The sequence below is a fragment of the Oryctolagus cuniculus genome, chromosome 1 (assembly GCF_051225735.1).
Source record: "Oryctolagus cuniculus isolate XC-2025 breed Fujian yellow rabbit chromosome 1, ASM5122573v1, whole genome shotgun sequence".
Lineage (NCBI taxonomy): Eukaryota > Metazoa > Chordata > Mammalia > Lagomorpha > Leporidae > Oryctolagus > Oryctolagus cuniculus.
The window spans coordinates 234,259,250-234,283,555 of record NC_142867.1 but is presented as its reverse complement, the minus strand read 5'-3'; the positions used below and the strand labels follow the sequence as shown (position 1 = coordinate 234,283,555).

At 66.4% G+C, this 24,306-nt stretch overlaps 2 protein-coding genes across 28 annotated transcripts; one reads left to right on the top strand and one right to left on the bottom strand.

The window, feature by feature from the left end:
* Positions 1–1,280: 1,280 nt before the first annotated feature.
* UCK1 (uridine-cytidine kinase 1) lies at positions 1,281–5,641 on the top strand. The gene is made up of 7 exons (XM_051835397.3): positions 1,281–1,487; positions 1,624–1,783; positions 2,284–2,380; positions 2,810–2,952; positions 3,445–3,539; positions 3,984–4,032; positions 4,620–5,641. The coding sequence occupies exons 1-7, from the start codon at positions 1,380–1,382 to the stop codon at positions 4,796–4,798; spliced, it is 831 nt and encodes a 276-aa protein (XP_051691357.1). The 5' UTR covers positions 1,281–1,379; the 3' UTR covers positions 4,799–5,641.
* POMT1 (protein O-mannosyltransferase 1) lies at positions 5,642–24,104 on the bottom strand. 27 transcript variants are annotated; one of them, XM_089321683.1, is made up of 22 exons: positions 23,996–24,103; positions 22,380–22,530; positions 20,602–20,751; positions 20,371–20,477; positions 20,176–20,226; positions 19,303–19,467; positions 18,525–18,671; positions 17,468–17,579; positions 17,131–17,196; positions 16,910–17,045; positions 16,645–16,800; positions 13,438–13,568; positions 13,147–13,242; positions 12,154–12,246; positions 11,014–11,110; positions 9,997–10,089; positions 9,434–9,548; positions 9,225–9,322; positions 8,254–8,367; positions 7,560–7,686; positions 7,000–7,177; positions 5,642–6,252 (listed from the first exon to the last, which is right to left on the bottom strand). In XM_089321683.1, exons 1-22 carry the CDS (start codon positions 24,075–24,077, stop codon positions 6,078–6,080), a joined length of 2,640 nt encoding a protein of 879 aa, XP_089177809.1. In that variant the 5' UTR covers positions 24,078–24,103; the 3' UTR covers positions 5,642–6,077. The 27 variants fall into 27 exon arrangements, with proteins under 27 accessions (XP_089177809.1, XP_069914362.2, XP_089177816.1 ...); XM_070058261.2 differs by having other exon boundaries at positions 16,952–17,045; XM_089321690.1 differs by having other exon boundaries at positions 19,303–19,422.
* Positions 24,105–24,306: the final 202 nt, after the last annotated feature.

Sequence of the window (24,306 nt, the reverse complement as noted above, 5' to 3'; positions counted from 1 at the left end):
GGAGAGAGGAAGAAGAGAGGGAGGAGATCTTCCATCCTCAGGTGCACTCCCCAAATGGCCACAAGCCCGCGGTTGGTCCAGGCCGAACTCAGAAGCCCCACCCAGCCCTCCCAAGTGGGTGGCAGGCGCCAGGGACTCGGGCGTCCTCTGCTGGCTGCCCAGGCCAGTAGCAGGGAAGCTGATGGGGAGTGGAGCAGCCGGGACTCACTTGGGGGCTCGGATTTGGGATGCGGCATCGCAGGCTGCGGCTCCATCCACGGCACCCCCACCTGCCCTGCTGCCTGCCATAGAACAGGGGGCTCACCTACTTCCACGATTTCGGGGGAGGCAGGCGTGCGGGCTCCCTGCACCTGCTGCTCAGCCATCTTGCCTGAAGCCGGTCTGCAGACACAGCCTCGGGCAGGCCATGTACCCTGTTTCTCAGCTTCTCCGTCAGGGACGGGGGGGCAGGGTGGGGTCCACGTTACAGGGACACTGGGGAGCTTCCGTGTGCGCGTGTGCACCGAGATTCAGGACCCAGGGACCGGACCGGACCGGCAAGGAGTGGAGCACAGGGCTGGGGCTTTCCCTGGGTGATCTGATTCTTTAAAAAATGAGTATTTGTTTACTCGAAAGGCAGAGTTCCAGAGGGAGGTGGAGAGCTAGAGAGAACGAGAGAGAGAGAGAGAGAGAGAACCAGAGAGAGAGGTCTTCCATCCCCAAATGGCCACAGCGGCCAGAGCTGGGTCAGCCCGCAGCCCGCAGCCCCGAGCCCAGGCAGGCCTCGCTCGAGGGCCAGGGCAGGCACTGCAGCCCCGGAGCGCGCGGCCGGCCCTTCCCTGAGTGGCTTTAGTCCCGGGTGGTTTTAGTTTTGTTTGCACAAAAGCATTCTTTACCACGAGCACGCGTTGCTTGTGTGATGAGAGAAAGACCAAACCAGCAATGCGTTAGTAAACTGGAATCCTACAAGCATCAGGCGCCGGCCCGGTGGGCTCGAGCCCCCGGCCCGCCGCTGCCGGCACAAGCCGGACCCTGAAACCCGCAGCGGAGAGCGCGGGCTGGGGCGGCCACCGGGTTCTGCGCCCGCGCGCGCCGGGCGGCGGGGGGCGCCGCGGGGAGGGCGAGGCGGGACCACGGCGTGGACTCGCCGGGCTCGGGAGCGTCCCGCACGCCCCCGGCCGCCCCGCCGAGGGCCGTCTCGACCCGCTGCGGGGAGGCGCGGGTCCGCGGCGGCCGTGCGCAACCACGCATGCGCAGCGCCGTGGGCCGCCGGGAACTCCAACTCCCGCCGTGCCCCGCGCGCCTCCCGGAAGTGGCCGCCCGGGTCGGCGGCGGCCTCGGCGAGCCGGTGGGTGTGGGGGGCGGCAGCGAGGGTCCGATGCGGAGACTCGGAGCCCGAAATGGCTTCGGCGGGAGGCGGCGACCGCGAGGGCGCCGTGCCGGACGCCGACCGCCCGCACCCGCGGCCCTTCCTGATCGGGGTGAGCGGCGGCACCGCGAGCGGGAAGGTAAGGCCGGCCGGGGGCCTCGCCGCTGAGCCGCCGCCCCGGCCGCCGAGGTGCCGCTCCCGGGCTGACCGGGCAGGGCCTGGCCGGGGCCGGGAGGAGGGGCTGCAGGCGGGGAACCGTGCTTGTGTGTCCGCAGTCGACTGTGTGCGAAAAGATCCTGGAGCTGCTGGGGCAGAACGAGGTGGACCACCGGCAGCGCAAGCTGGTCATCCTGAGTCAGGACCGGTTCTACAAGGTCCTGACGGCCGAGCAGAAGGCCAAGGCCTTGAAGGGGCAGTACAACTTCGACCACCCAGGTAGATCGGGGCCGCCGCCGGGGGACGCGCGACCTGCGGCCGGACCCGGGGACCCCGTGCGGGCTCGCGTGTGCCCCCGCCCCCCGCGGCCCCGGCTGCGGGGGTGAGGCCGGGGGCCTCGCTGAGCTCGGTTGGAAGCCACCGCCTCCCCTCTGCCCGCCCGCGCTGCTGCCCCGGGCCCCGTGCTCAGAGGCTTGGGGGGTGGGGAGCAGTGAGTGACCCCGCGCCCCGGCCCTGAAGGCAGGGGAGAGGGGGCAGGGAGACACCCGCCACTGGGGCAGGGTCCCGCCCTGGCCGGCCGGCCCGCGCTCCCAGGGTTCTCCCCGGGAAGAAAGCGGGGAGGCCTCGCCCCTCCTGGAGCTGGCTGCTTGCGGGTGGGACGGGCAGAGGGTCCCGGCGCCGCCTGGTGTGCTCCCAGGGGCGGCCTCTGGTCTGGGGTCCTCCAGCCCAGCACCGCGGTCCCTGCTCATCCCGCCTCTCGCTCCCTGGCCCGCCCGCAGACGCCTTTGACAACGACCTGATGCACAGGACTCTGAGGAGCATCGTGGAGGGTAGGACCGTGGAGGTCCCGACCTACGACTTCGTGACCCACTCGCGGTGAGCGCGGCCTCTGCCGTCTCTTCCCGGCTTCCAGGCCCCCGATGGCGTCTGCGCCCCCAACCCTGCCCCTGCTTTTTTTTTAAGATTTATTTATTTATGTGAAAGGCAGAGTGACAGGGAGAGACAGATTGTGCACCCACTGGTTCACCCCACAGATAGCTGCAAAATGGCCGGGGCCGGGCCAGGCCACAGCCAGGAGCCTGGAACTCCATCTGGGCCCCCTCGTGGGTGGGGGTCCACGCACTCGAGGCGTCTTCCGCTGCTTCCCCAGGCACGTCCAGCAGGGAGCTGGATCGGAAGCAGGGCAGCCGGCACCTGAACTGGCAGTCGCAGTGCCGGCCTAACGCACCGTGCCGCCGGGCTGGCCCCCCGTGTCCGTGCCAGGCGGAAGTGGACATGAGCAGGGCTGTCCCCCGTCCCCCACAGGCTGCCGGAGACCACGGTGGTCTACCCTGCCGACGTGGTCCTGTTTGAGGGCATCCTGGTGTTCTACAGCCAGGAGCTCCGGGACATGTTCCACCTGCGCCTCTTTGTCGACACGGACTCCGACGTCAGGCTGTCCCGGAGAGGTGAGCGCCTGGGCCGGCCGGGGCGTGGGGGTGACCGTGGGCGGCCTGTGTGCCCCGGGTGGAGGTGACCGGGTCCTGGTGGTGACCGTGGGCAGCCTGTGCACCCTGGGTAGAGCCGGCCGGGGCGTGGGGGTGACCGTGGGCGGCCTGTGTGCCCCGGGTGGAGGTGACCGGGTCCTGGTGGTGACCGTGGGCAGCCTGTGCACCCTGGGTAGAGCCGGCCGGGGCGTGGGGGTGACCGTGGGCGGCCTGTGTGCCCCGGGTGGAGGTGACCGGGTCCTGGTGGTGACCGTGGGCAGCCTGTGCACCCTGGGTAGAGCCGGCCTGGTCGTGGGGGTGACCTTGGGCAGCTTGTGTTCCTGGGGGTGACTGTGGATAGCCTGTGTGCCCTGGACGGAGCTGGCTGGATCGTGGGGGTGACCGTGGGTGGCCTGTGCGCCCTGGGCGGAGATGGCCGGTTGTGGGGTGACCGTGTGCCCCCGCCCCCCGCAGTTCTCCGGGACGTGCAGCGGGGGCGGGACCTGGAGCAGATCCTGACGCAGTACACCACCTTCGTGAAGCCAGCCTTCGAGGAGTTCTGCCTGCCGGTACGCACTCGGCTTCCTCGGACACCCCTGCCCCCTCGCGCCGCAGCCGCGGTGCCCAGGGCTGAGGGCCGAGTCACAGGCGACAGTGAGCGGCCACTCAGCGGCGTGCCCTCACCCTGGGCGGGCGTCTGACCTGTGAGTGTTCGCTGGCCTCGGCGCAAGTGCGGAAGCAGTGCCGTCTCCCCCTGAGCGTGGCCACGCTTGGGCTTCTGTGCTGGGCAGGGCGTCGCCTACGTGGCCCGGGAGTCTGCAGCCAGCACCCAGGGAACAGGCGAGCCTCTGGGATGGGAGAGGCGCCTCTCTCGGCTGCTCCGCTCCTGCGGCTCCTGCGGCTCCTGCGGCTCCTGCCCCGTCCGCTGACGGCCCGGCTTCTCAGGGTGCCCCCAGCACCTGCGCGCACCCTCGGGAGGAGAGCACTCACGGAAGCCTCCTTGTGTCTTGCAGACCAAGAAGTACGCGGACGTGATCATCCCGCGCGGGGTCGACAACATGGGTAAGCCGCCGGGCCTCCCGGTGCCGGGGCCTGGGACCTGGGGGCCTTCGGTGGTGCTGGCTTCAAACACGCCTCGCGCCCTTGCCGGCACACAGCGTCTCGCCAGCTCTGCGTGAACACGGCCAGCGAGGCGTGCACGCTCTGAGCGCTGTCTGTCTGCTGAGCCGAGGCTCCTGTGCCGCGGGGCGGGGCGGGGCGGGGCGAGGCTCCTGTGCCGTGGGGCGGGGCGGGGCGGGGCTCCTGTGCCGTGGGGCGGGGCGGGGCGGGGCGGGGCGAGGCTCCTGTGCCGTGGGGCGGGGCGGGGCGGGGCGAGGCTCCTGTGCCGTGGGGCGGGGCGGGGCGGGGCGAGGCTCCTGTGCCGTGGGGCGGGGCGGGGCGGGGCAGGACGAGGTGGGGCGGGGCTCCTGTGCCATGGGGCGGGGCGAGGCGGGGCTCCTGTGCCCTGGGGCGGGGCGGGGCTCCTGTGCTGTGGGGCGGGGCGGGGCGAGGCTCCTGTGCCGTGGGGTGGGGCGGGGCGGGGCGGGGCGTTGGCCCTGGGCTGGCCTCGCGGCCGTGGCCGACCCACTGCCGTCTGTCGCTTGCTGCAGTCGCCATCAACCTGATTGTGCAGCACATCCAGGACATTCTGAACGGTGACATCTGCAAGTGGCACCGAGGGGCCAATGGGAGGAGCTACAAGAGGACCTTTCCTGAGCCGGGAGACCACCCTGGGGTGCTGACCTCGGGCAAGCGCTCGCACCTGGAGTCCAGCAGCAGGCCTCACTGAGGGCTGGGGCGGACGCGTGCGGTCGGGGGGCCGGGCCTGGCACGCGCCTGCCCCCAGAGCGCAGCCACCGCCTCCTGTCCACGTGTTCCGGGGCGGTGCTGGGACCAAGGCCCTCCTCTGGCGAGCGGCGGCCGGCCGTGTCACTCGCACTCGGGGCCGGCGGCTGGGCGTTCCTGAGGTTTTCACCTGCGTCACGTCTGCAGGTCTGAAATCTCGGTCACGGTCACTGAGAACGCCACAGGGCTGTGCTTGCCCGCGGGCTGCCCTGAGGGGCTTCCGGAACCATCCGTCCCACACACAAACCCCGACGCCGGCATCTGCACGAGAACGCCGTCGGTTACGTGTTACACGGCTCCGTGCTTTGTTCCGTCTGCGGCGCGGGGCTGGCCGGGCCCTGTGAGCCGGCCTGGTGCCCCGAGGGCGCCCCACCTGCCTCGCCTGGGCGTCAGAGGCAGGGCCCTGGGGGCAAGCAGCTCCTGACCAGCATCCAGGTCACAAGGCTGGCTGTGCCGTGGCCAGGCCCAGGAGCCTGCGTGGAGCGGCCAGGCCTCGGCGTCTTCTGAGCCCGAGGCACTGTCTGGACAGGCCGTTCCCTGCAGAGCCCGGGCCCAGCCAGGCGTACTGACCACAGGGGTTCAAGGCCAAAGCCAGCCGGTCTCCCCCACGCCATCCCGAGCTCACAGCCCACAAAGGACCCTGTGTGTGGCGCCGTGCTGGCCTCTCGCGGTGCCGCAGGCGTGGCACCTGACACGGTTTTGCTCCGTGGCTGGTTTCTGACACTGTAACAGTTTGGTTAAGTTCATGCCCTTTTGGAGGGAGAATCAATAAATTTAATAACACCAATACGAATGGCAATTTGTCCTTTTTATTTATATAAAAATTGGCAAATTTGGGGCAAAGAAATGTACGGTGACCAAGCTTGACCACTGAAGATGGAGACGCCACCTGGGAGGATGCAGCCACACGGGGCCAAGGGCGCTCCGTGCGCCTCACGGCAGGGCTAGGAGTGCTGGGTCCCGCGGGTTCACGAGGCGGCTCCGGCCGACCGGGTCCCCTCCTTCCTGCTGCCTGGGGCGGTCCTTGGCCGCCAGCGTCAGAGGCTGTGGCGGGCCCGGTTCTTCATGGAGTGAACTTGGCTGAGGGTGCCCTGCCGACTGCAGGAGGAAGCAGGGCCGCGCAGGCTGCCAGCCCGGGCAGGCCGAGTGCTCAACGCTCCAGGTGAGCCCATCCTTGCTCGTCCCCACCCAGCACACCGGCTCTTTGCCACCACCTCGCTTTGCTAGTGTTTCCGGATCAGGATGTCCCAGCTGTCTTTCCAGCGGAGGGCCTGGAGTTCACCTGGGGAGAGCGACCGGTCTCCATAGGTCAGTGGGCGCAGTGTGCTGGACACGTGGCATGCGGACGAAAACCAGGCCACGACCAGGGCGCTGAACAGGCTCCTGTGCAGTGGGGACCTGCGGGTGTCAGGACAGAGGCAGCACACGGCGGGCTCGGCTCGGCCCTGCCAGGCAGGCCTGGCACCTGCCGCCCACGTGGCTGCCCACCACGGCCAGTGTGTTTATTGTGTGTTTATTTTTTATTTTTTGACAGAGTTAGTGAGAGAGTGAGTGTGAGAGAGAGAGAGAGAGAGAGGTCTTCCTTTTCCATTGGTTCACCCCCTAAATGACCGCTACAGCCGGAGCTGCGCTGGTCCAAAGCCAGGAGCCAGGTACTTCTCCCGGTCTCCCATGGGGTGCAGGGCCCAAGCACTTGGGCCATCCTCCACTGCACTCCCGGGCCACAGCAGAGAGCTGGACTGGAAGAGGGGCAACCGGGACAGAATCCGGCGCCCCGACCAGGACTAGAACCCGGTGTGCCGGCGCCGCAGGCGGAGGATTAGCCTAGTGAGCCGCGGCACTGGCCAGTGTGCTCTACAGCAGGTGTTGAGGCCCCTTGTTTATCTACATGTTTTCTGCCACCCAATCACATCCTGCCTGGGAGCCCTGGGCACGGCCCTCCGTGCTCCTGCTGTCACCAGGGCTTCCAGTCCATCCATCGGCACGGGCCTGAGCCCAGCCACGTCACATCCGGTTCCCCTGCCGCACCCGCCCGGGGGGTCCTCTGGGCCAGCGCCCACCCACTGTGGCCCTGCAGTGCCTCGTGGGTACGCCTTGTGTGCATCGCGGTACCCACGGCACCTGTGGCCCTGCCCAGTGCCCTACCTGCACAGGTGGTCCCGCACGTGCTGCAGGACCACCGGGGTCAGGAGGAGCTGGAAGCTGAGCGCGGGCAGGTAGTGGTAGAGGAAGAGCGTCTTCTCGGTCAGGAAGAAGGGCAGGTAGTTGACGGCCCAGCCCCCGACGCACAGAGCCCCGGCCAGCAGCCAGCGCAGCCACACGTCTGCGAGAGAGGACGCGGCTCGGAGAGCGCCCCCGTGGGGCCTCCCAGGCCTTCCCTCATGAGAACTCGCCAGCCCTGCTGGGGACCACGGGCTCCCTGCGATCTGGCCTTGGCCACCTGCTCTCAGTGGGGTCTGAGCTCCTCTGGGAGCCGTGGGGGCACTCGCAGGGCAGGGCAGGGCGGCCATTCAGCTCCCCGGCCGGCCCCGGGACGCTGGCCCCACCCGCCGGCCTGGGGCGCTTCCCGTTCTGTTTCCCTGGGGCTTGCAGTGGCTCTCTCAGCTGCACACAACCCGCCCCCGCCAAGCAGGGGGGACCAGGGAGGGTGCCCGTCGGGAGGAGGAAGCGTGCAGACGAGCTGCGGGGGGGGGGGGGGCGCTGACCCTCGGGGAGGTCGCGGATGTTCCGCCGCCGCCGCAGCAGGTACCAGAGGAAGAGCAGGGCGTAGAGCAGGGTGGCGAGCCCGGCCGACGTCCAGACCACGACGTTCCCCAGCAGGTGGATCTGGGCCTGCAGGCATGACGCGGGGACATGCTGCCGCCCTGCCCGGCTGCCAGCCCGGACATGCCCGCTGGGACGGGAGACGGGAGCAGGCAGCAGCCTTTCTGAGGGGCAGTGCTGCCCAGAGAGGGGAAGGGGCTGGGGTGGACGGGGCCTGCCCTCCCGGGCCTCGTCCTGTGGCTCGCTCAGTGACTTCCCCACCGGCCGCGGACAGGCGCACCGTGCGCGGCCTTCTGTTCTCCAAGAGGAAGCATCGGTCATGGAAAACCTCCGTGTGGACTTCCAACATTGCTGGTACTGAAGTAAGTTTCTCTGAATTCCGCTTGCCAGTAACTTTCTGAAGCGCCCCTCCACATAAACAAAGCCCTGGCACGCTCAGCCACGAGGTGCCAAACGCAGAGCAGGGGGCCAGGCCCTACACGCTCCCCCGCAACACCAGGCCGGCCGGCGCGCTGGGCCTCCGGCCTCGGCACCCGCGGGGGCACTGGCAGGGGCTCGGCCCTCGCCACCTCGTCACACAGGCCCCGGAGACGCTCCGCGCGGTTCCCGGGGGCCCACGGCTGGACGGCCACTTACGCTGGTGCGGGGGTGCAGCCAGTAGGCGATGTTGGTGTCCAGGGTGACCCAGTCCAGGGGGGAGGAGCTGTACTTGTGTTCCGAGTCGTCACTTCTCAGCGTCAGCATCCTCCACTGCAACAAAGCCCAGAGCTGGAGACCCGACGGGACCGGCGGGGACCGGCGGGGACAGGCGGGGACAGGCGGGGACTGGACGGGGACAGGTGGGGGCAGGGACAGGCGGGGACAGGTGGGGACCGGACGGGGACAGGCGGGGGCAGGGACAGGCGGGGACAGGAGGGCACAGGCGGGGACCGGACGGGGACAGGCGGGCACAGGCAGGGACCAGCAGGGACAGGAGGGGACCAGCGGGGACAGGAGGGGACAGGCGGGGACCGGACGGGGACAGGCAGGGACAGGCGGGGACAGGAGGGCACAGGCGGGGACCGGAGGGCACAGGCGGGGACAGGAGGGCACAGGTGGGGACCAGCGGGGACAGGCGGGCACAGGAGGGCACAGGCGGGGACCGGATGGGGACAGGTGGGCACAGGAGGGCACAGGCAGGGAAAGGTGGGCACAAGTGGGGACAGGTGGGGACCGGCGGGCACAGGCGGGGACAGGCAGGGACAGGTGGGGACCGGCGGGGACAGGCGGCCGCCCCCAGGGCAGTGTCAGGCCAGAACCAGCACTGCGCAGCGGGAGCCCCCAACCCTAACCCTGGCTGCAGCCGGGGGGCCCAGGGCTCGGCCACCCCTGCAGGACGAAAGACGGGACTCAGGGCTGCCCACGTGCCCCAGCCACAACAGGGTCACGCCATCACCCAGGTGTCCTGTCTGCGTGCCCGAAGCCAACAGCGCTGTCTGTGTCACTCTTGCGGGCCTCTGAGGTTCCGGGTTCCAGACTGCCAAGGTCAGGGCCCCGCAGACCGCAGCGCTGCCCCGGGCAGGAGCCGGCCCCGCCCCCAGCGCCAGGCCTCCCCGGCCGCACCTCACCTGCAGCTCCGAGAATCTGGCCATGAAGCTGAGGTTCCGGCTGATGTCGACCTGAGTCGGGGAGTGCAGCTCCACCTCCCTCTCCCTCTGCTCCTGGCCTGAGGAAAGAGGCGGACAGGCCCCACTCAGCCGGCCGGCCCACGGGGGAGCGGGGGAGCGGGGGAGCGGGCTGCTGGGCGGAGCCGGGGCCAGCCGGGGGCGGGACTCACTCCGGCCATAGCGGTGCTCCTCCACGTTCCACACCGTGCTCTCGCCCCGGGACACTCTCTCCCCGACCACCTCCAGCTGCCGGAACCCCCAGTCCGGGAGGTGCGCCCCGCTCAGCTGGCGACAGCAGGGACAGACAAGGGCTCCGCTCAGCCTGAGCTCAGCTGCCGGTCCCTGTGGCCAGCAGCTGTGCCCCTGCGTGCACCTCCCACTTCCTCCCACGTGAAATGGACAGGGCGTGACCTGGCCACAGCTCCCACCCAGCAAGAGCTGCGGCTGCCTTGAGCTCTGTGAACGGACTCCAAGCCTGCGGCTGCCCAGGCCACGCCCACAGCAGGGGCAGGCGTTGTGCACGGCGGTTAAGCCGCTGGCTGGGACGCCTGCACACCTGTTGGAGAGCCTGGATTCAGCTCCTGACTCCGCTCCCTGTTATCGCAGACCCTGGCAGGCGGCAGGTAACCGGCTGGGACCGGCCCCTCCCCGGGCTGATCTCGCTCCTGGCTTCGGTTGGCGTCAACCCAGGCGTGGCGGGAGTCAAGGGCACAGCAGGGGCGGCCGCGTTCACCTTTAAGACGGCAGACGTGTTCAGGTGCACGAAGCGGACCTCCGACAAGATGGTCTTCCAGATCTCCGTGTCAGAGTTCCTGTTCACGATGTCCTGCGGAGCAGAGCGAGTCGGGCACCCCCTCCTCCCCCGATTTCCTTAACGACAGAAATGAAGACCCGAGCCGGGGACCAGACCCCGGACAGGAGGGAAGCTGAGGGGTCGACCCTGGACGGGGCTGGGGTCCTAGGGGCGTTCTTCCTGACCCCACGACACTGCGTGTCCCCCAGGGACCCGTGAAGAAGGGGTGTGGTCCTCCCAAAGACTGCACACGGCTGCTTCCCAGAGCCTCCAGGCCTGATGTGCGTGGGCCTCTCTGCGGCTCAGCACAAAGGCCGTGGGCCCAGAGGCGCGGGCCCTGCAGCCGTGAGGAGCCCGCTTCCCAGCCGCGCAGAGCAGTGAGCGCCGGCCCAGCCGCAGGAACACTGCAGCCCGACGGGCCGGTCTCTCCCCGGGAGACCCTGACAAGGGCACTTGCTGACCCCCGGGGGCTGGGGGTGTGCAGCACCTGCTCTCCGGGGTGAATGGTGAGAAGACAGGGGCACCCTGGCCTGGCAGGGCCACACCGAGCGAGCACAAGCCAGCTACAACCTCTGAGCAGGCGCAGGCCCTCCGCCCAGGGGCTGCGAGGCCAGGCAGGACGCCAGCCTGCCTCTGGCCCTGACCCCAGCTTCCTACTCCAGAGCCCCTGGAAGGCAGCAGCTGATGCCTCCAGTGGCCGGGTCCCCGGCACCACGTGAGTTCCCAACTCCCAGCCTGGCCCGGCCCAGCCCTGCCGCTGCGGGCATCTGGGGAGTGAGCCAGCACACGGGGACTCGCTCTCTCCATCTCTGAGCTGAGTGATGAAAGGAGAAGAGCTGGGGCTGAGCCCTTCCTCCGACCAGGAAGCCACTCGGAGGAAGGGGCTGCCCCCCCCCCCCGGAGACATGGGCGGTGTGCTGGCCCCGCCCCGGCCTCAGCGTTCCCCGCAGCACGCACCAGCCTCCAGAGGTTCTGGGAGGGCATGGAGATGTTGTAGTCGATGTAGCAGGACACCTCCTGGGCGTGGGGGCTCAGCGGGGCCGCCACGTCGTGCCTGGAAAACAACGCAGACGCCGCACGCTCGCGTGGATCCCCCAGCTCTGCCTCGCGAGCCACTCCTCCAGGGCCGGGCCACGAGTCCATGCTGCAGGGGGCTCTCGGGAAGCAGCCGCCGGCCCCCGGCTGGGGTGTGCCACGCGGCATGGCTGTGGCACTGGCCGGCGCCCAGCAACAGACACTGGGAGACAAGGCTGTCCTGAGACCCAGCGCACACCTCCTCCGATCCCTCACTCAGCCACGGCTCACCACGCTCGGCGCCAGAGAGCAAGCCGGGCGCGCCACGGGGAGACAGAAAGGACGCGTTTCTCAGGGAGGCAACGTCTCAGCCGCCCCCGGGGGACCTGCGACTCTGGCAGGGGAGCAGTGCAGAGGGCCTGAGGGGCCACACTTGGTCATCTGGGGCCAACATGGCGGCCAGGCCAGGGTGACGGGGTGGCACACAGCAGGGTCACAGAGGGCTCGGGCGAGGAGCGGGTCCCTCAGGCTGAATGGGCTGTCGTATCTGTCGGGGGCGAGGTGGGGGCAGGAGGCGGCCTCTCTGGGGTCACTTCTGAAGGTGGACACGGCAGATGACAGGAAGGGAGGGAATACAGCCACGGGCACGCCGGGGACCGGGCTCTGCCAGCGAGAGCCGGGCCAGTGCAGCTGCCTGTGGAGACGGCGGAGCTATGCCGCAGCTGTGGGTGCGCACGGGGAAGCTGGAGCTGAGCCAGGAACCCGGAGCCACCAGGGCTCTCCCGGTGAGCGCCCCTGGGAAGCTGGGTGGAGGTGGGCGGGGCTTCCCAGCAGCAGCAGTCGGCAGCCGGGGAGAGGTGAGCGCAGGAGAAAGGGCCTCGAGGCGGGCCCAAGACGCCTTCGTGGCTGTTCAGCCGCAACCTTAAACCCTTCTCGGAGAGTGGCCGTGTGGCCTGGCGGCCCGGATGCTGCTCGGGACGCGCACGGCCCACGTCCGCGGGCTAGGATTTGGGTCCCGCTCGGCCGGATGCGGCGCTGCCTCTGCCCCCGCCCCCTCCCCACAGCCGGCCGTGCGGCACTCACGTGTTAAGGAAGCGGGTGGTCATGCCGTGGACCAGCTGCACGAGGTCTCCGTGGCGCACGGGTCTCGGGGGGCTGCTCACCACCAGCTGGTGCCTGGGAAGACGTGGCTCCGTCAGGGTGGCGCCGAGCTCAGCGCCCTCCACGGCAGCTCCGGGAGTTCGGAGACACACAGCCCTCAGCCTCCCGCTGCCACGCAGCTCGGGAGAGGCCGTGGAGCACGCCCGGCGCACACATCCTGCTGGACGCCCCGAGACCCGGGCCACTTTCCAGACTCCCAGGGATTCCAAGGGGCCTCTGTCCACCAGGGCTGCTCCCTGTCCGTGTACGAGCGCTACAGAGGTGCGCACACTGTGACTGCGGCCAAGGCGTCCTGCAGCCAGAGCGATGCGTCACTCACGACAGCACCCATTCTGCAGAACTGCACCGAGCACCCGTCACGGCCCAGGGCTGAGCGCACGCTGAGCCAGCCGGGCACCGTCCACGCGGTGAGTGGGAAGCAGACAGTGAGCAAGGGACCCGCGCAAATCAGCCACCGTGCAGCTACGGGTGGGGAGGGCGGTGCCGCGGAGAGGCTGGTGGGGGAAGCCCCAGGGGAGCTGTCACCCTTCTGAGAAGGGGCCGCTGGACAGCACAGGTGCCCGCCCTGATCTGCAGGTGCCGAGGGGCAGGTGCCCACTGGGCAGGCGCTCGAGTCTGGGGCCAGGGGATGCTCGGGGAGGGGTGAGACAAGAGAGTCCGCGGGGGCTGTAGATGCCGAAGGCAGGAGTGGGCGTGGTCGCCAGGCGGCAGGGAGGCCCCCACTGAGGCCTGGGCAGGGGTGCAGGGAGGGGCAGGAAGAAGCAAGTCTGGAGGGTGGCTGTGAGCCAAGGGGAGGCCAAGGGACCGGGCCCTCACCGGCCAAGAGCAGATCTTCCAGGCCGGGGGCCGAATGCGCCCAGGGAGGGAGAAGGGGGCGGCGCAGAGCGGCCAGGCTGGGCCCAGACCCGCGCTCACCTCCCGGGGTCCTTCACGATCCACCAGTTGTTGACGTCTTTGAAGGGGTAGCAGGTCACCTGCTGCTGGTGGGAGCTGCCTCGGCCGTTCTCGTAGCTGCGTGCAGAAGCCGGGGACGGTGTCTGCAAGGGGCCGGGGCCCGGCGCGGTACGCGGAGCAGGGGCAGAGCCCACGGGGCCACACTTGGAAATCTCCACCGCACGGGGGACCAGAGCCGGGGCCCAGTGTCCTGTGCTCTCACAACTCCCCCACAGAAAGGGAAAGCCACGGCCGGGCCGGCCCACTGCTTACATCATGGGGTAGGTGTTCTGGTGAGAGTGAAGCCAGCAGGGCAAGGGTTTGCCGGAGACGCTCCTCAGGGTGACCTGGGACCCGAAGGCCACCTCCAGCGGCTGGCCCTGGGTGATGCGCGCAAGTCCTCCCTGGACAGAGAGAGAGGCGGGCAGGTGAGAGGGAGGGGACCCGCGGGCCCGAGCCCGGGAGCCGCAGCTGTCACTAATACGTAGCTGCAGTGACCTGTCCACCGTGTGGTCGTGTCCCACGACAGCACAGGACAATGATCAGAGCTCCTTCTGAGGCCGGGCACCCGCCCATCCCAAGAACTTACAAACATCCAGTGTGACAGGGGCAACTGCCGTGTCTGCGCGAGTGAGGAAACCAGGATTGCTGGGGCACCGCACGGCAGAGGGCCTGGTTCAAGTCCTCGGTACCCCACCTTGGGGCACCGCACGGCAGAGGGCCTGGTTCAAGTCCTAGGTGCCCCACCTTGGGGCACCGCACGGCAGAGGGCCTGGTTCAAGTCCTAGGTACCCCACGTCTCCTGTCTGGCTTCCTGATAATGCTCCTGGGACAGCACAAGTCCTTGTGTTCCTGTCTCACACACACGAGACCTGGATGGAGGCCATGGCCCCTGGCCCCTGGCTCCTGGCTCCAGCCTGGCCCAGCCTTGGCTGCTGTGTGCACTCGGGGAGTGAGTCAGTGAGTGGAAGATCTCTCTTGTTTCTCCCTCTCTCTTTCTCTCTGTTGTGCTGCCTTTCAAATAAATACATTTGAGGGGGGGGGGGAGAGGTAGATGAGGAAAGCAAGTCTTGGTAAAGTTGAGTCTGCCCCCGACATGGAGTGGCCATCGGCAGGCCTGCGCTGGGGGCTCCCTTGGGACACGAGTTCCAGATTTTTGATTTGTTCAGATCTGGGAAGTGTGCACAGACTAAACTGCCACAAAACTCAAAACTGAACCACATCAGCCCCCCCAGAAGTGTTTTATTTGGGAGCATTGTGGATTTCAGGTTTCAGATCGGAGGAGCTCAACCTGGCTGCGTTTGCAAAAGTGAATACCAGTGAGTGAGCGTCAGGGTGGGCGTGAGCGAGCGTGAGTGTGGGTGTGAGTGAGCGTCAGGGTGAGCCTCAGGGTGGGCGTGAGTGAGCGTCAGGGTGAGCGTCAGGGTGGGCGTGAGTGAGCGTCAGGGTGGGCGTGAGCGTCAGGGTGAGCATCAGGGTGGGCGTGAGTGAGCGTCAGGGTGGGCGTGAGTGAGCGTCAGGGTGAGCATCAGGGTGGGCGTGAGTGAGCGTCAGGGTGGGCGTGAGCGAGCATCAGGGTGGGCGTGAGCGAGCGTGAGTGAGCGTCAGGGTGAGCCTCAGGGTGGGCGTGAGTGAGCGTCAGGGTGGGCGTGAGCGTCAGGGTGAGCATCAGGGTGGGCGTGAGTGAGCGTCAGGGTGGGCGTGAGCGTGCGTCAGGGTGAGCGTCAGGGTGGGCGTTGAGTGAGCGTCAGGGTGGGCGTGAGTGAGCGTCAGGGTGGGCGTGAGCGAGCATCAGGGTGGGCGTGAGTGAGCGTCAGGGTGAGCATCAGGGTGAGTGTGAGTGAGCGTCAGGGTGGGCGTGAGTGAGCGTCAGGGTGAGCGTCAGGGTGGGCGTGAGTGAGCGTCAGGGTGAGCGTCAGGGTGGGCGTGAGTGAGCGTCAGGGTGAGCGTCAGGGTGGGCATGAGTGAGCGTCAGGGTGAGTGTGAGTGAGCGTCAGGGTGGGCATGAGCGAGCATCAGGGTGAGCGTGAGCGAGCGTCAGGGTGGGCGTGAGTGAGCCTCAGGGTGGGTGTGAGTGAGTGTCAGGGCTGGGTGAGCATCAGGGTGGGTGTGAGTGTCAGGGTGGGCGTGAGTGAGCGTCAGGGTGAGTGTGAGTGAGCGTCAGGGTGGGCGTGTCAGAGTGAGTGTGAGTGAGCGTCAGGGTGAGCGTGAGTGTCAGGGTGAGTGTGAGTGAGCATCAGGGTGGGCGTGAGTGAGCATCAGGGTGAGTGTGAGCGTCAGGGTGAGTGTGAGCGTGAGTGAGCATCAGGGTGAGCGTGAGCATCAGGGTGAGTGTGTCAGGTGAGCGTCAGTGAGCGTCAGGGTGTGAGTGAGCGTCAGGGTGAATGTGAGTGAGCGTCAGGGTCTGAGTGAGCGTCAGGGTGGGCGTGAGTGAGCGTCAGGGTTAGTGTGAGCGTCAGGGTGAGTGTGTCAGGTGAGCGTCAGTGAGCGTCAGGGTGTGAGCGAGCGTCAGGGTGGGCGTGAGTGAGCGTCAGGGTTAGTGTGAGCGTCAGGGTGAGTGTGAGTGAGCGTCAGGGTGAGTGTGAGTGAGCGTCAGGGTGAGCGTGAGTGTCAGGGTTAGTGTGAGCGTCAGGGTGGGCGTGAGTGAGCGTCAGGGTGAGCGTGAATGAGCGTCAGGGTGAGCGTGAGCGTCAGGGTGAGTGTGAGCGTGAGTGAGCATCAGGGTGAACGTGAGCGTCAGGGTGAGTGTGTCAGGTGAGCATCAGTGAGCGTCAGGGTGTGAGTGAGCGTCAGGGTCTGAGTGAGCGTCAGGGTGGGCGTGAGTGAGCGTCAGGGTGGGCGTGAGTGAGCGTCAGGGTTAGTGTGAGCGTCAGGGTGGGCGTGAGTGAGCGTCAGGGTGAGCGTGAGTGAGCGTCAGGGTGAGCGTGAGCGTCAGGGTGAGTGTGTCAGGTGAGCGTCAGTGAGCGTCAGGGTGTGAGTGAACGTCAGGGTGAATGTGAGTGAGCGTCAGGGTGTGAGTGACCGTCAGGGTGAGTGTGAGTGAGCGTCAGGGTGAGTGTGAGCGTGAGCGTCAGGGTGAGTGGGGGTGAGCATCAGGGTGAGTGTGAGCGTGAGCGTCAGGGTGAGTGGGGGTGAGCATCAGGGTGAGTGTGAGCGTGCGTCAGGGTGAGTGTGAGCGTGAGTGAGCGTCAGGGTGGGCGTGAGTGAGCATCAGGGTGAATGTGAGTGAGCATCAGGGTGAGCGTGAGCGTGAGTGAGCGTCAGGGTGAGTGGGGGTGAGCGTCAGGGTGGGCGTCTCCCGTGAGGCCCCTGAATCCGTCCCGAGTCTGCAGGACTGTTCTTCCCAGTGCTCTCGTGTGTGCGAGCCCAGCCCTCGCTCGTTTGCCTGTGGTCAGCGCCCGAGGAGCAGCTCAGAGACATGTGGCTCCCTGCGCCTCGACGTGGCGCCTGCTCCGGCGGCTCCATGGTGCTGGGTCTCACCTCCAAGCTGGCCTGGAAGGCACTGGACATGATCTGGTCGTGGGGCCCGGAGCGGTAGAGCAGCAGCAAGTGGACGTAGAAGAACAGCAAGTACAGGACCACCGGGAGGACCAGCAAGGCCACGGCGCGGGCGAGCAGGTGACAGAACACACAGACCTGCCGGGAGAGCGCGGGGGTCCCTCCTCCTCCGGGAAAGGGTCCCCACTTCCCGACGTTGCAGCTTAGAAAACGTTAGGGACAGAAACCCCAGGAGGTGCCCTCTGACCCCCACAGGCCGGCCCGGCGCAGCGCTGACGTCAACACGCACATGGGACAGAGCCTTGTCGCCAATCAGCTGCCAGGCGTGCACGGCTGCGACGGCCAGCACCAGCAGGTACGTGAAAACACCCATGTACTTGACGCTGCAAGAGCCGCAGAGGTGAGGTTCAGAGGGGACGCGAAAACCCTGGCAGGCAGGAACCGCCCCAGACACGGGCTCCGACTCACCCCACGGCACACGAACACGCCACGCCAGTCAGTGTCAGCCAAAACCACCACGCCGGAGAGAACGGGCTGCAAGGGAAGCAGGGGATGAAGCAGACGACGCTGGGAGCGGTGGCGGCACCGTCCCCGAGGAAGGTCCCCTGGCTGGCTGACCCCACTGTCGCCAGGGACACCCTACTTGTCTAGGAGACTTCTCCAGTGGTGCTCGCCACGGGATGAGGATGCGTTCATGGCGCCAGCCCCCCAGCTACTAGGTGACTCCCGGCTGACCCCCAGCTCGGCAAACCGCCCACAATCTCTCCCTCCTTTACTGGGACGGAGCCTCCCGCCCTCCCCGTACCTGTGTTTCTGGGAGTTGGAGAACTTCAGGTAGGACAACACGGCCAACAGGTTAAAAAATATTAAAAGCGATTCCAAAAGCATGAGCCGGGACTGGGTGATCAGGGCGTTCTCTGGCACAGAGACAGCACGCGAGTGTCAGCTTCACGAAGCAAGACAGGTGCACAAAGATGGGGAAACACTCCCAAAATGGCCAGAGACACCCCCGGGGGCCCCAGAGGGATGGGGTCCAGGAACCCCACAGACACCAAAATCTGCAGACGTGAAGCCCTTGTATGAACTGGCGTGGGACATGCGTGTGAGCTGCACGCATCTTGGGAAGACACACGGCGCAGACGCTGCATGAGGTGTCCGCCCACGCTCACTGCGGACGCAGTGCTTGTCATTTTTTCAGATATTTTCGACCACGTGGGTGAGCTTGCGGCTGCAGGACCCATGGATACCGAGGGCCAAGAGTGCTGGGCGTGAAGGCGGGGCGGTCAGAAGTGGGGTGGCTGCAGGGCGCGGGCTCCAGGCCTGCCAGGGCAGCGACGCTTGGTGCAAACCGCGCCTAAGTGACAGCGACCGCGAACACGGGCGGGTCCCCTCCCTTTCTGAGCGTTCAAGGGCTCTGCAGGGCTGCTGCCGGTTCCAACACGTGACACAGGCACGGGGCCGTGTGGAACTGTCACTCAACAAGCAACACCACGTCTGACTCTGCCTCTGTCGTCCGTCCATCACCCTAAGCGGGAGGATGCTTCCTGAAGAGCGCCCAGGGGGCCCGGGGCAGGAGGGGAGGGGAAGTCAGTGGGCAGCAGGCTTGGCTGGGGATGGAGGTGCAGCCCCCCACCCCGTCTGCCACGGCCACAGCGCCACCGCTGCCAGTCAGACCACACAGTTAGCAACCCTAGGCCAAGGGGCTGGTGCGGACCCACAGTCAAGTCGGGGCGGACCAGACGCACCTCCTGCTCAGGCCCCCGACCCCGTCAGCTCACGGGGCCTCCCACGGCAGCGGTGCAGAGCCCGGGCGGGGTTCTCCTCTGCACAGCACCCAGCGCCCGCGGGAGCCCAGGTCTCACCGATGAGCATCAGCAGAGCGGCTCCCATGGCGGCGCAGTGCGAGAAGTGGAGCTCGGCCACGATCTGGTAGGCCAGGGGGACCGACAGGGCCCCGGCGAGTGCGGGCAGCAGGCGCAAGGACCACACGGGCACGTTGGGGCTGTATTCTGCAGAGGCAGCCACAGGGCAGAGCTGAGGGCGCCGCACACGCGCCGTCTCCCAGCCCACGGCTCATGGGCTCTGCAGGGCGAGTCCCAGAGCTGGGGCTGCCCCAGCAACCGGGGGTGGGGGGGCTCAAGATGGCACTGAGCTTCCCACGGCCAAGGAGCCCGCTCTCCCGAGCACAGGAATGAGATGCAGGATTCTGATTCAAAACTAATGTCGTGCCGGCGTCGTGGCTCACTCGGCTAATCCTCTGCCTTTGGCGCTGGCATCCCATGTGGGTGCCGGGTTCTAGTCCTGGTTGCCCCTCTTCCAGGCCAGCTCTCTGCTGTGGCCCGGGAGTGCAGTGCAGGATGGCCCAAGTGCTTGGGCCCTGCACCCCATGGGAGACCAGGAGGAAGCACCTGGCTCCTGGCTTCAGATTGGTGCAGCGCGCTGGCCGTAGTGGCCATTTGGGGGGGTGAGCCAACAGAAAAGGAAGACCTTTCTCTCTGTCTCTCTCTCTCTCACTATCTAACTCTGCCTGTCAAATTAAAAAGAAAAAAAGAAACTAATGTTAGACTTACTTAAGAATTTATCCCACCTGCTTCCAAGAACATTAAAGCAAAACACAAAATCTGCCCGTATAAGAGATACCTGGCGGGGCTGGCACAGTGGTGCAGTGGGTTAATCCTCTGTCTGCAGCGCCAGCACCCCATATGGGCGCTGGTTCTAGTCCTGGCTGCTCCTCTTCCGATCCAGCTCCCTGCATATGGCCTGGGAGAGCAGTGGAAGATGGCCCAAGTGCTTGGGCATCTGTACCTGCGTGGGAGACCAGGAAGAAGCTCCTGGCTCCTGGCTTTGTGTCGGCTCAGCTCTGGCAATTGTGGCCATTTGGGGAGTGCACCAGTGGATGGAAGGCCTTTCTTTCTGTCTCTGCCTCTCACTGTCTGTAACTCTCTCAAATAAATAAACAAATCTTAAAAAAAAAAAAAAAAAAAAAAAAAAAGAGATAACTGGGGCTGGCATTGTGGCTCAGCGGGTTAAGCCACCACCTGTAATGCCAGTGTCCCATATGGGCGCCAGTTCGAGTCCCGTCTGCTCCTTGCTAAGTGCCTGGGAAAGAACAGGAAGCTGGCCCACGTACTTGGGCCTCTGCACCACCTGGGGGACCCAGATGGAGTGCTAGGCTCCTGCCTTTGGCCTGGCACAGCAGTGGCGTTGCAGCCTTTTGGGGAGTGAACCAACGAATGGAAGATCTCTCTCTCGGTCTCTTCCTCTCTCTGTAACTGACTTTCAAATAACTAGATATTAAAAAAAAAAAAAAAAAAAAAAGGATATCCATGATCAGATGCCACACGATCCAGGCACGAAAGTGGGGTGAATAATCACCCACCCGGATTCCAGGGCTGTGGCCAGAACTTTCCCCGGCTGACCCCCGCCACCCTGGACTGACAGTGGGCTGCACGCAGCCCTCGCTCTCTGTTCTAACACTCGCACTTGAAGAGGGAAATGAAAATGACCGGTTACCTGCGCCAATTCTGTTCCACATAAAGTTTCCATCAAATCCTCCCATGTAACCTGGGAGGGAAGAGGGACCCGTCACTCCCTGCAGCGCCACGCAGGCAACGAGGCGCCGGGACACAGCCGCGGATTCCGCCGCCGCTGCCTTCCTCCCGGCAAGCGCTGAGTGTGCCCAGGCCCTGCTGGGCGGCGGCCGCCTACCTCCCAGCGCCAGCAGCATATGGCCAAACGGTGGTCCGCTGTCATCCAGGAAGAAGACGCGTTTCATGTAGAAAGAGATGTACTGCCCGTAATACACTTCGTCAAAACTGCAGGACAGACAGAAACACACACACGCTGCACCCAGCACGGAGGCGCCAGCGTGAACACGGGCTGAGCCGTGCGCCTGCAGTGTCGTCCACCCACAGGTACAGCCTGGCGCCCGGCACTCACTCGCTGGACCACACAGATTCTCTCTCTCTCGGGTCCTCCATCCAGGAGTGCCCGGCCAGCCAACCGACTGAAAGACCCCCCGGGCCCCGCGGGGGCCCCGGCCGGAGATCGAGGTTCTGAGTGGAGTCAGGCCTGGTGGCCGGGTCAGAGCTGCAGTACATGAGGAAGACACACAGGGACCATCGCAGCGAGAGGACGAGACAGCCGTGCAAATCTGCTGACCCCAGGGAACCATGACACTACTGTGTGCACACCCGTTTTGCTTCTAAGAATACTCTTTAAAAAAATATTTATTAATTTGAAAGGCACAGCTACGGAGAGAGGGAGAGAGAGAGAGAGAGAGAGAGATCTTCTATCTGCTAGTTCACTCCCTAAATGGCCACAGCGGCCTGGGCTGGGCCCAGCCGAAGCCACGAGGCAGGAACTTTCCCCAAGTCTCCCGTGCACTGGGGCCATCTTCTGCTGCTTTCCCAGGGGCATTAGCAGGGAGTGAGAGGGAAGTGTGACCACTGGGGCTCCACCAGGTGCTCGGGGGGGATGCTGGCTGCCCACACGGCGGCTCAGCCTGCTGCACTGCAAAGCTGGCCTCAGGGGTCATCGTCTTCAAGGGCGGTGTGTGGCCCCGTGTGAACACGCCCGCAGCCAGATCAGAGAGCCTGGGAAGCCGTGGTGACGCCTCAGACCCCTGGGTCCACGTCACCACATGGGAGAGCTGGGTTCAGTTCCTGGATGCCCACTCCCGGCTTCAGCCCAGTGCAGCCCAGTGCAGCCCTGGCTGTTGGAAGCATCCGGGGAGTGACACCAGAGGTTAGGAACTTTCCATCCTCTCTCTCTACCTCTCAAATTAAAAAAAAAATTAAAGATTTATTTATTTATTTGAAAGGCAGAGTTACAGAGAGGCAAAGAGAGACAGGGGGAGAAAGAGAGAGAGAGAAAGAGAGGGAGGGAGGGAGGGAGAGAAGTCTTCCATCTGCTGGTTCACTCCCCAAATGGCTGCAACAGCCAGGACTGGGCAGATCCAAAGCCAGGAGCCTGGAGCTTCTCCCAGGTCTCCCACGTGGGTGCAGGGGCCCAAGGACTTGGGCCATCTTCTACTGCTTTCCCAGGCCACAGCAGAGAGCTGGATAGGAAGTGGAGCAGCCGGGACTCGAACCTGTGTCCATATGGAATGGGGCACTGCAGGCAGTGGCTTTACTCACTGCGCCACAGTGCCCCCCTCCCCCTTAAGACAGATTCATTTGAAAGGCAGAGTTATGGAGAGGCAGAGAGAGAGAGAGAGAGAGAGAATGTTCTTAAGACCCCTCATTTTAGAGGTAGATACCAGAGTATTTAAGAACACAATATAATGTCTAGGGTTCGTCCAAAGCCATCTATTGCGTGGAGGAGACTGGCTATGACTGGTAAATCGTGGAGGCTGGGTAAGGAATACGTTTTCGCCATTTTCCGTAATCGAGTTAAACAGCACAGAACACTACGTGAGCCAGGTCCCATCATGACAGAAAAGGCACGCCGTGACTGTGCTGTCCACACGTGTCACAGGAACACAGTGCGCGATGCACACGCGCAAGCACTACGCGTCACTGGAGTCACGCTCTGAGCACGCTCCCCTACCAGGACTCACGCCACGCGCATCAGTTCTCTTCCAGATCTGCACGTGGCCACCCGAGGCCAAGGGCCAGCATCTGCATCCTCAGAACACACGCCCTGCAGGCACAAGCCCGTCTCTCCTCCCACTGCCAGAAGCACCCTGCCCGGCAGCCCAGGCGGCGCTGGCTTACACCACGGCCCGCGGGTAGGCGAGCTGCCACAGCCGGCTCAGGAGCCCTGCTGCGGCCAGGGCCACGACGCTCAGGTTGACCTCAGCGGTCACCACGACGGGGCGCTTCAGAAACTCCAGCATCTCCTGGCTGAGCAGGTCGGGAGCAGGCCCTGGGGAAGAAGGGAGAGTCACCGCCACGCACCTCACAGGCAGGCGGTCGGGGTCGGGGAGGGGCTCAGGGCTCCTGCAGGTGCTGCCACCAGGGTTCAGGGTCAGGGTCTGGGAGGGGCTCAGTGCGTCTGCTGGTGCCACCACCAGGGTCAGGGTCAGGGTCAGGGTCAGGGTCTGGGAGGGGCTCAGGGCGTCGGCAGGTGCTGCCACCAGGGACCAGGGTCAGGGTCAGGGTCAGGGTCTGGGAGGGGCTCAGGGCGTCGGCAGGTGCTGCCACCAGGGACCAGGGTCAGGGTCAGGGTCTGGGAGGGGCTCAAGGCATCTGCACATGCTGCCACCAGGGACCAGGGCCAGGGCCAGGGTCAGGGGTCAGGGTCTGGGAGGGGCTCAGGGCGTCGGCAGGTGCTGCCACCAGGGGTCAGGATCAGGGTCAGGGCTCCTGCAGGTGCTGCCACCAGGGACCAGGGTCAGGGTCAGGGGTCAGGGTCTGGGAGGGGCTCAGTGCGTCTGCAGGTGCCACCACCAGGGTCAGGGTCAGGGAGGGTCTCAGGGCGTGGGCAGGTGCTGCCACCAGAGGTCAGGTTCAGGGTCTGGGAGGGGCTCAGTGCGTCTGCAGGTGCCACCACCAGGGTCAGGGTCAGGGGTCAGGGTCAGGGAGGGTCTCAGGGCGTGGGCAGGTGCTGCCACCAGGGTCAGGGTCAGGGTCTGGGAGGGGCTCAGGGCTCCTGCAGGTGCTGCCACCAGGGACCAGGGTCAGGGGTCAGGGTCAGGGAGGGTCTCAGGGCGTGGGCAGGTGCTGCCAACCAAGGCCTCCACAGACACTCGGGACGCCGGCGGGGACTCGGCGTCTCGGACCCACACTCACTTCAGCAAGTCCCTGCACGGACCTGGAGCAGCAAGACCTGCGCGGACCCTGACCCTAACCCCTGCGGGGCACGACCTGGAGCGAGACCGCCGCCAACGGACGGCGCGGCCGCCCCCGAGCCTCCTCCGGCCACATCGGCCTCGGACACTTGCTGCTGCCACCGCGGCCGCCTCCCCCTCCCCCTCCTCCCGCCCTGGGGGCCCCCTGCACCGAGACGCCCGCCCCGCGGGTCACCCCCACAGGCCGCACCTGCCTCCGACCGCCACCGTCCCCCGGGGCTTCCCCCGGCCCCGGGCGCCCCTCCACCCCCGCACCCCTTCCTTTCACTTCCCAGAGGCCCGGGTCCCGATGCTCGGTTCCCACACAGGCGTCGGCCCGGCCGCGCCCCCTGCCTGGAGGGACATGGCCGCCCCCGGCCCGCGCCGCGCTGACTGCCTCTTGGCCGGGCTGTCGTCCCCGGCGCTCGCAAACATACAAGCGTTTCTCCAGTTCCCGTAGAGTCGCTCCCCGCACCGGGACCACCTTGGAAGCGGACCGTTAGGCAACGGGCAGCTCGGAACTCTGCACCGCCCACCCGTCCCGCTCGACGCTCTACTCGCCGTGTCTGAGCCGCCTGGTGCGACGCGCGTGCGCAGTGGGCGAGGGCAGTGCGCGTGCGCAGGCGCGCGTGCGCATGCGCATATGGGTTGCGGCGGGGGGGTGGGGTGGGGAGAAGGAACTCATCCCCGGGGTATTGTGCTCGGTTTCAGTGCGCTCGCTCGGTGCGCCCGGTACCCCGCAGGGTCGCCGGGGTCCCGACGCCCATTGCAGCTTCCTGCCGGTGCGCACGGCCACGCAGGCGGGAGACCGGGGCCGGCGGCGCGGCTCGAGGGGTACGGGAGCAGGGCCTGCTTCGGGCCGGCTCGCTGCG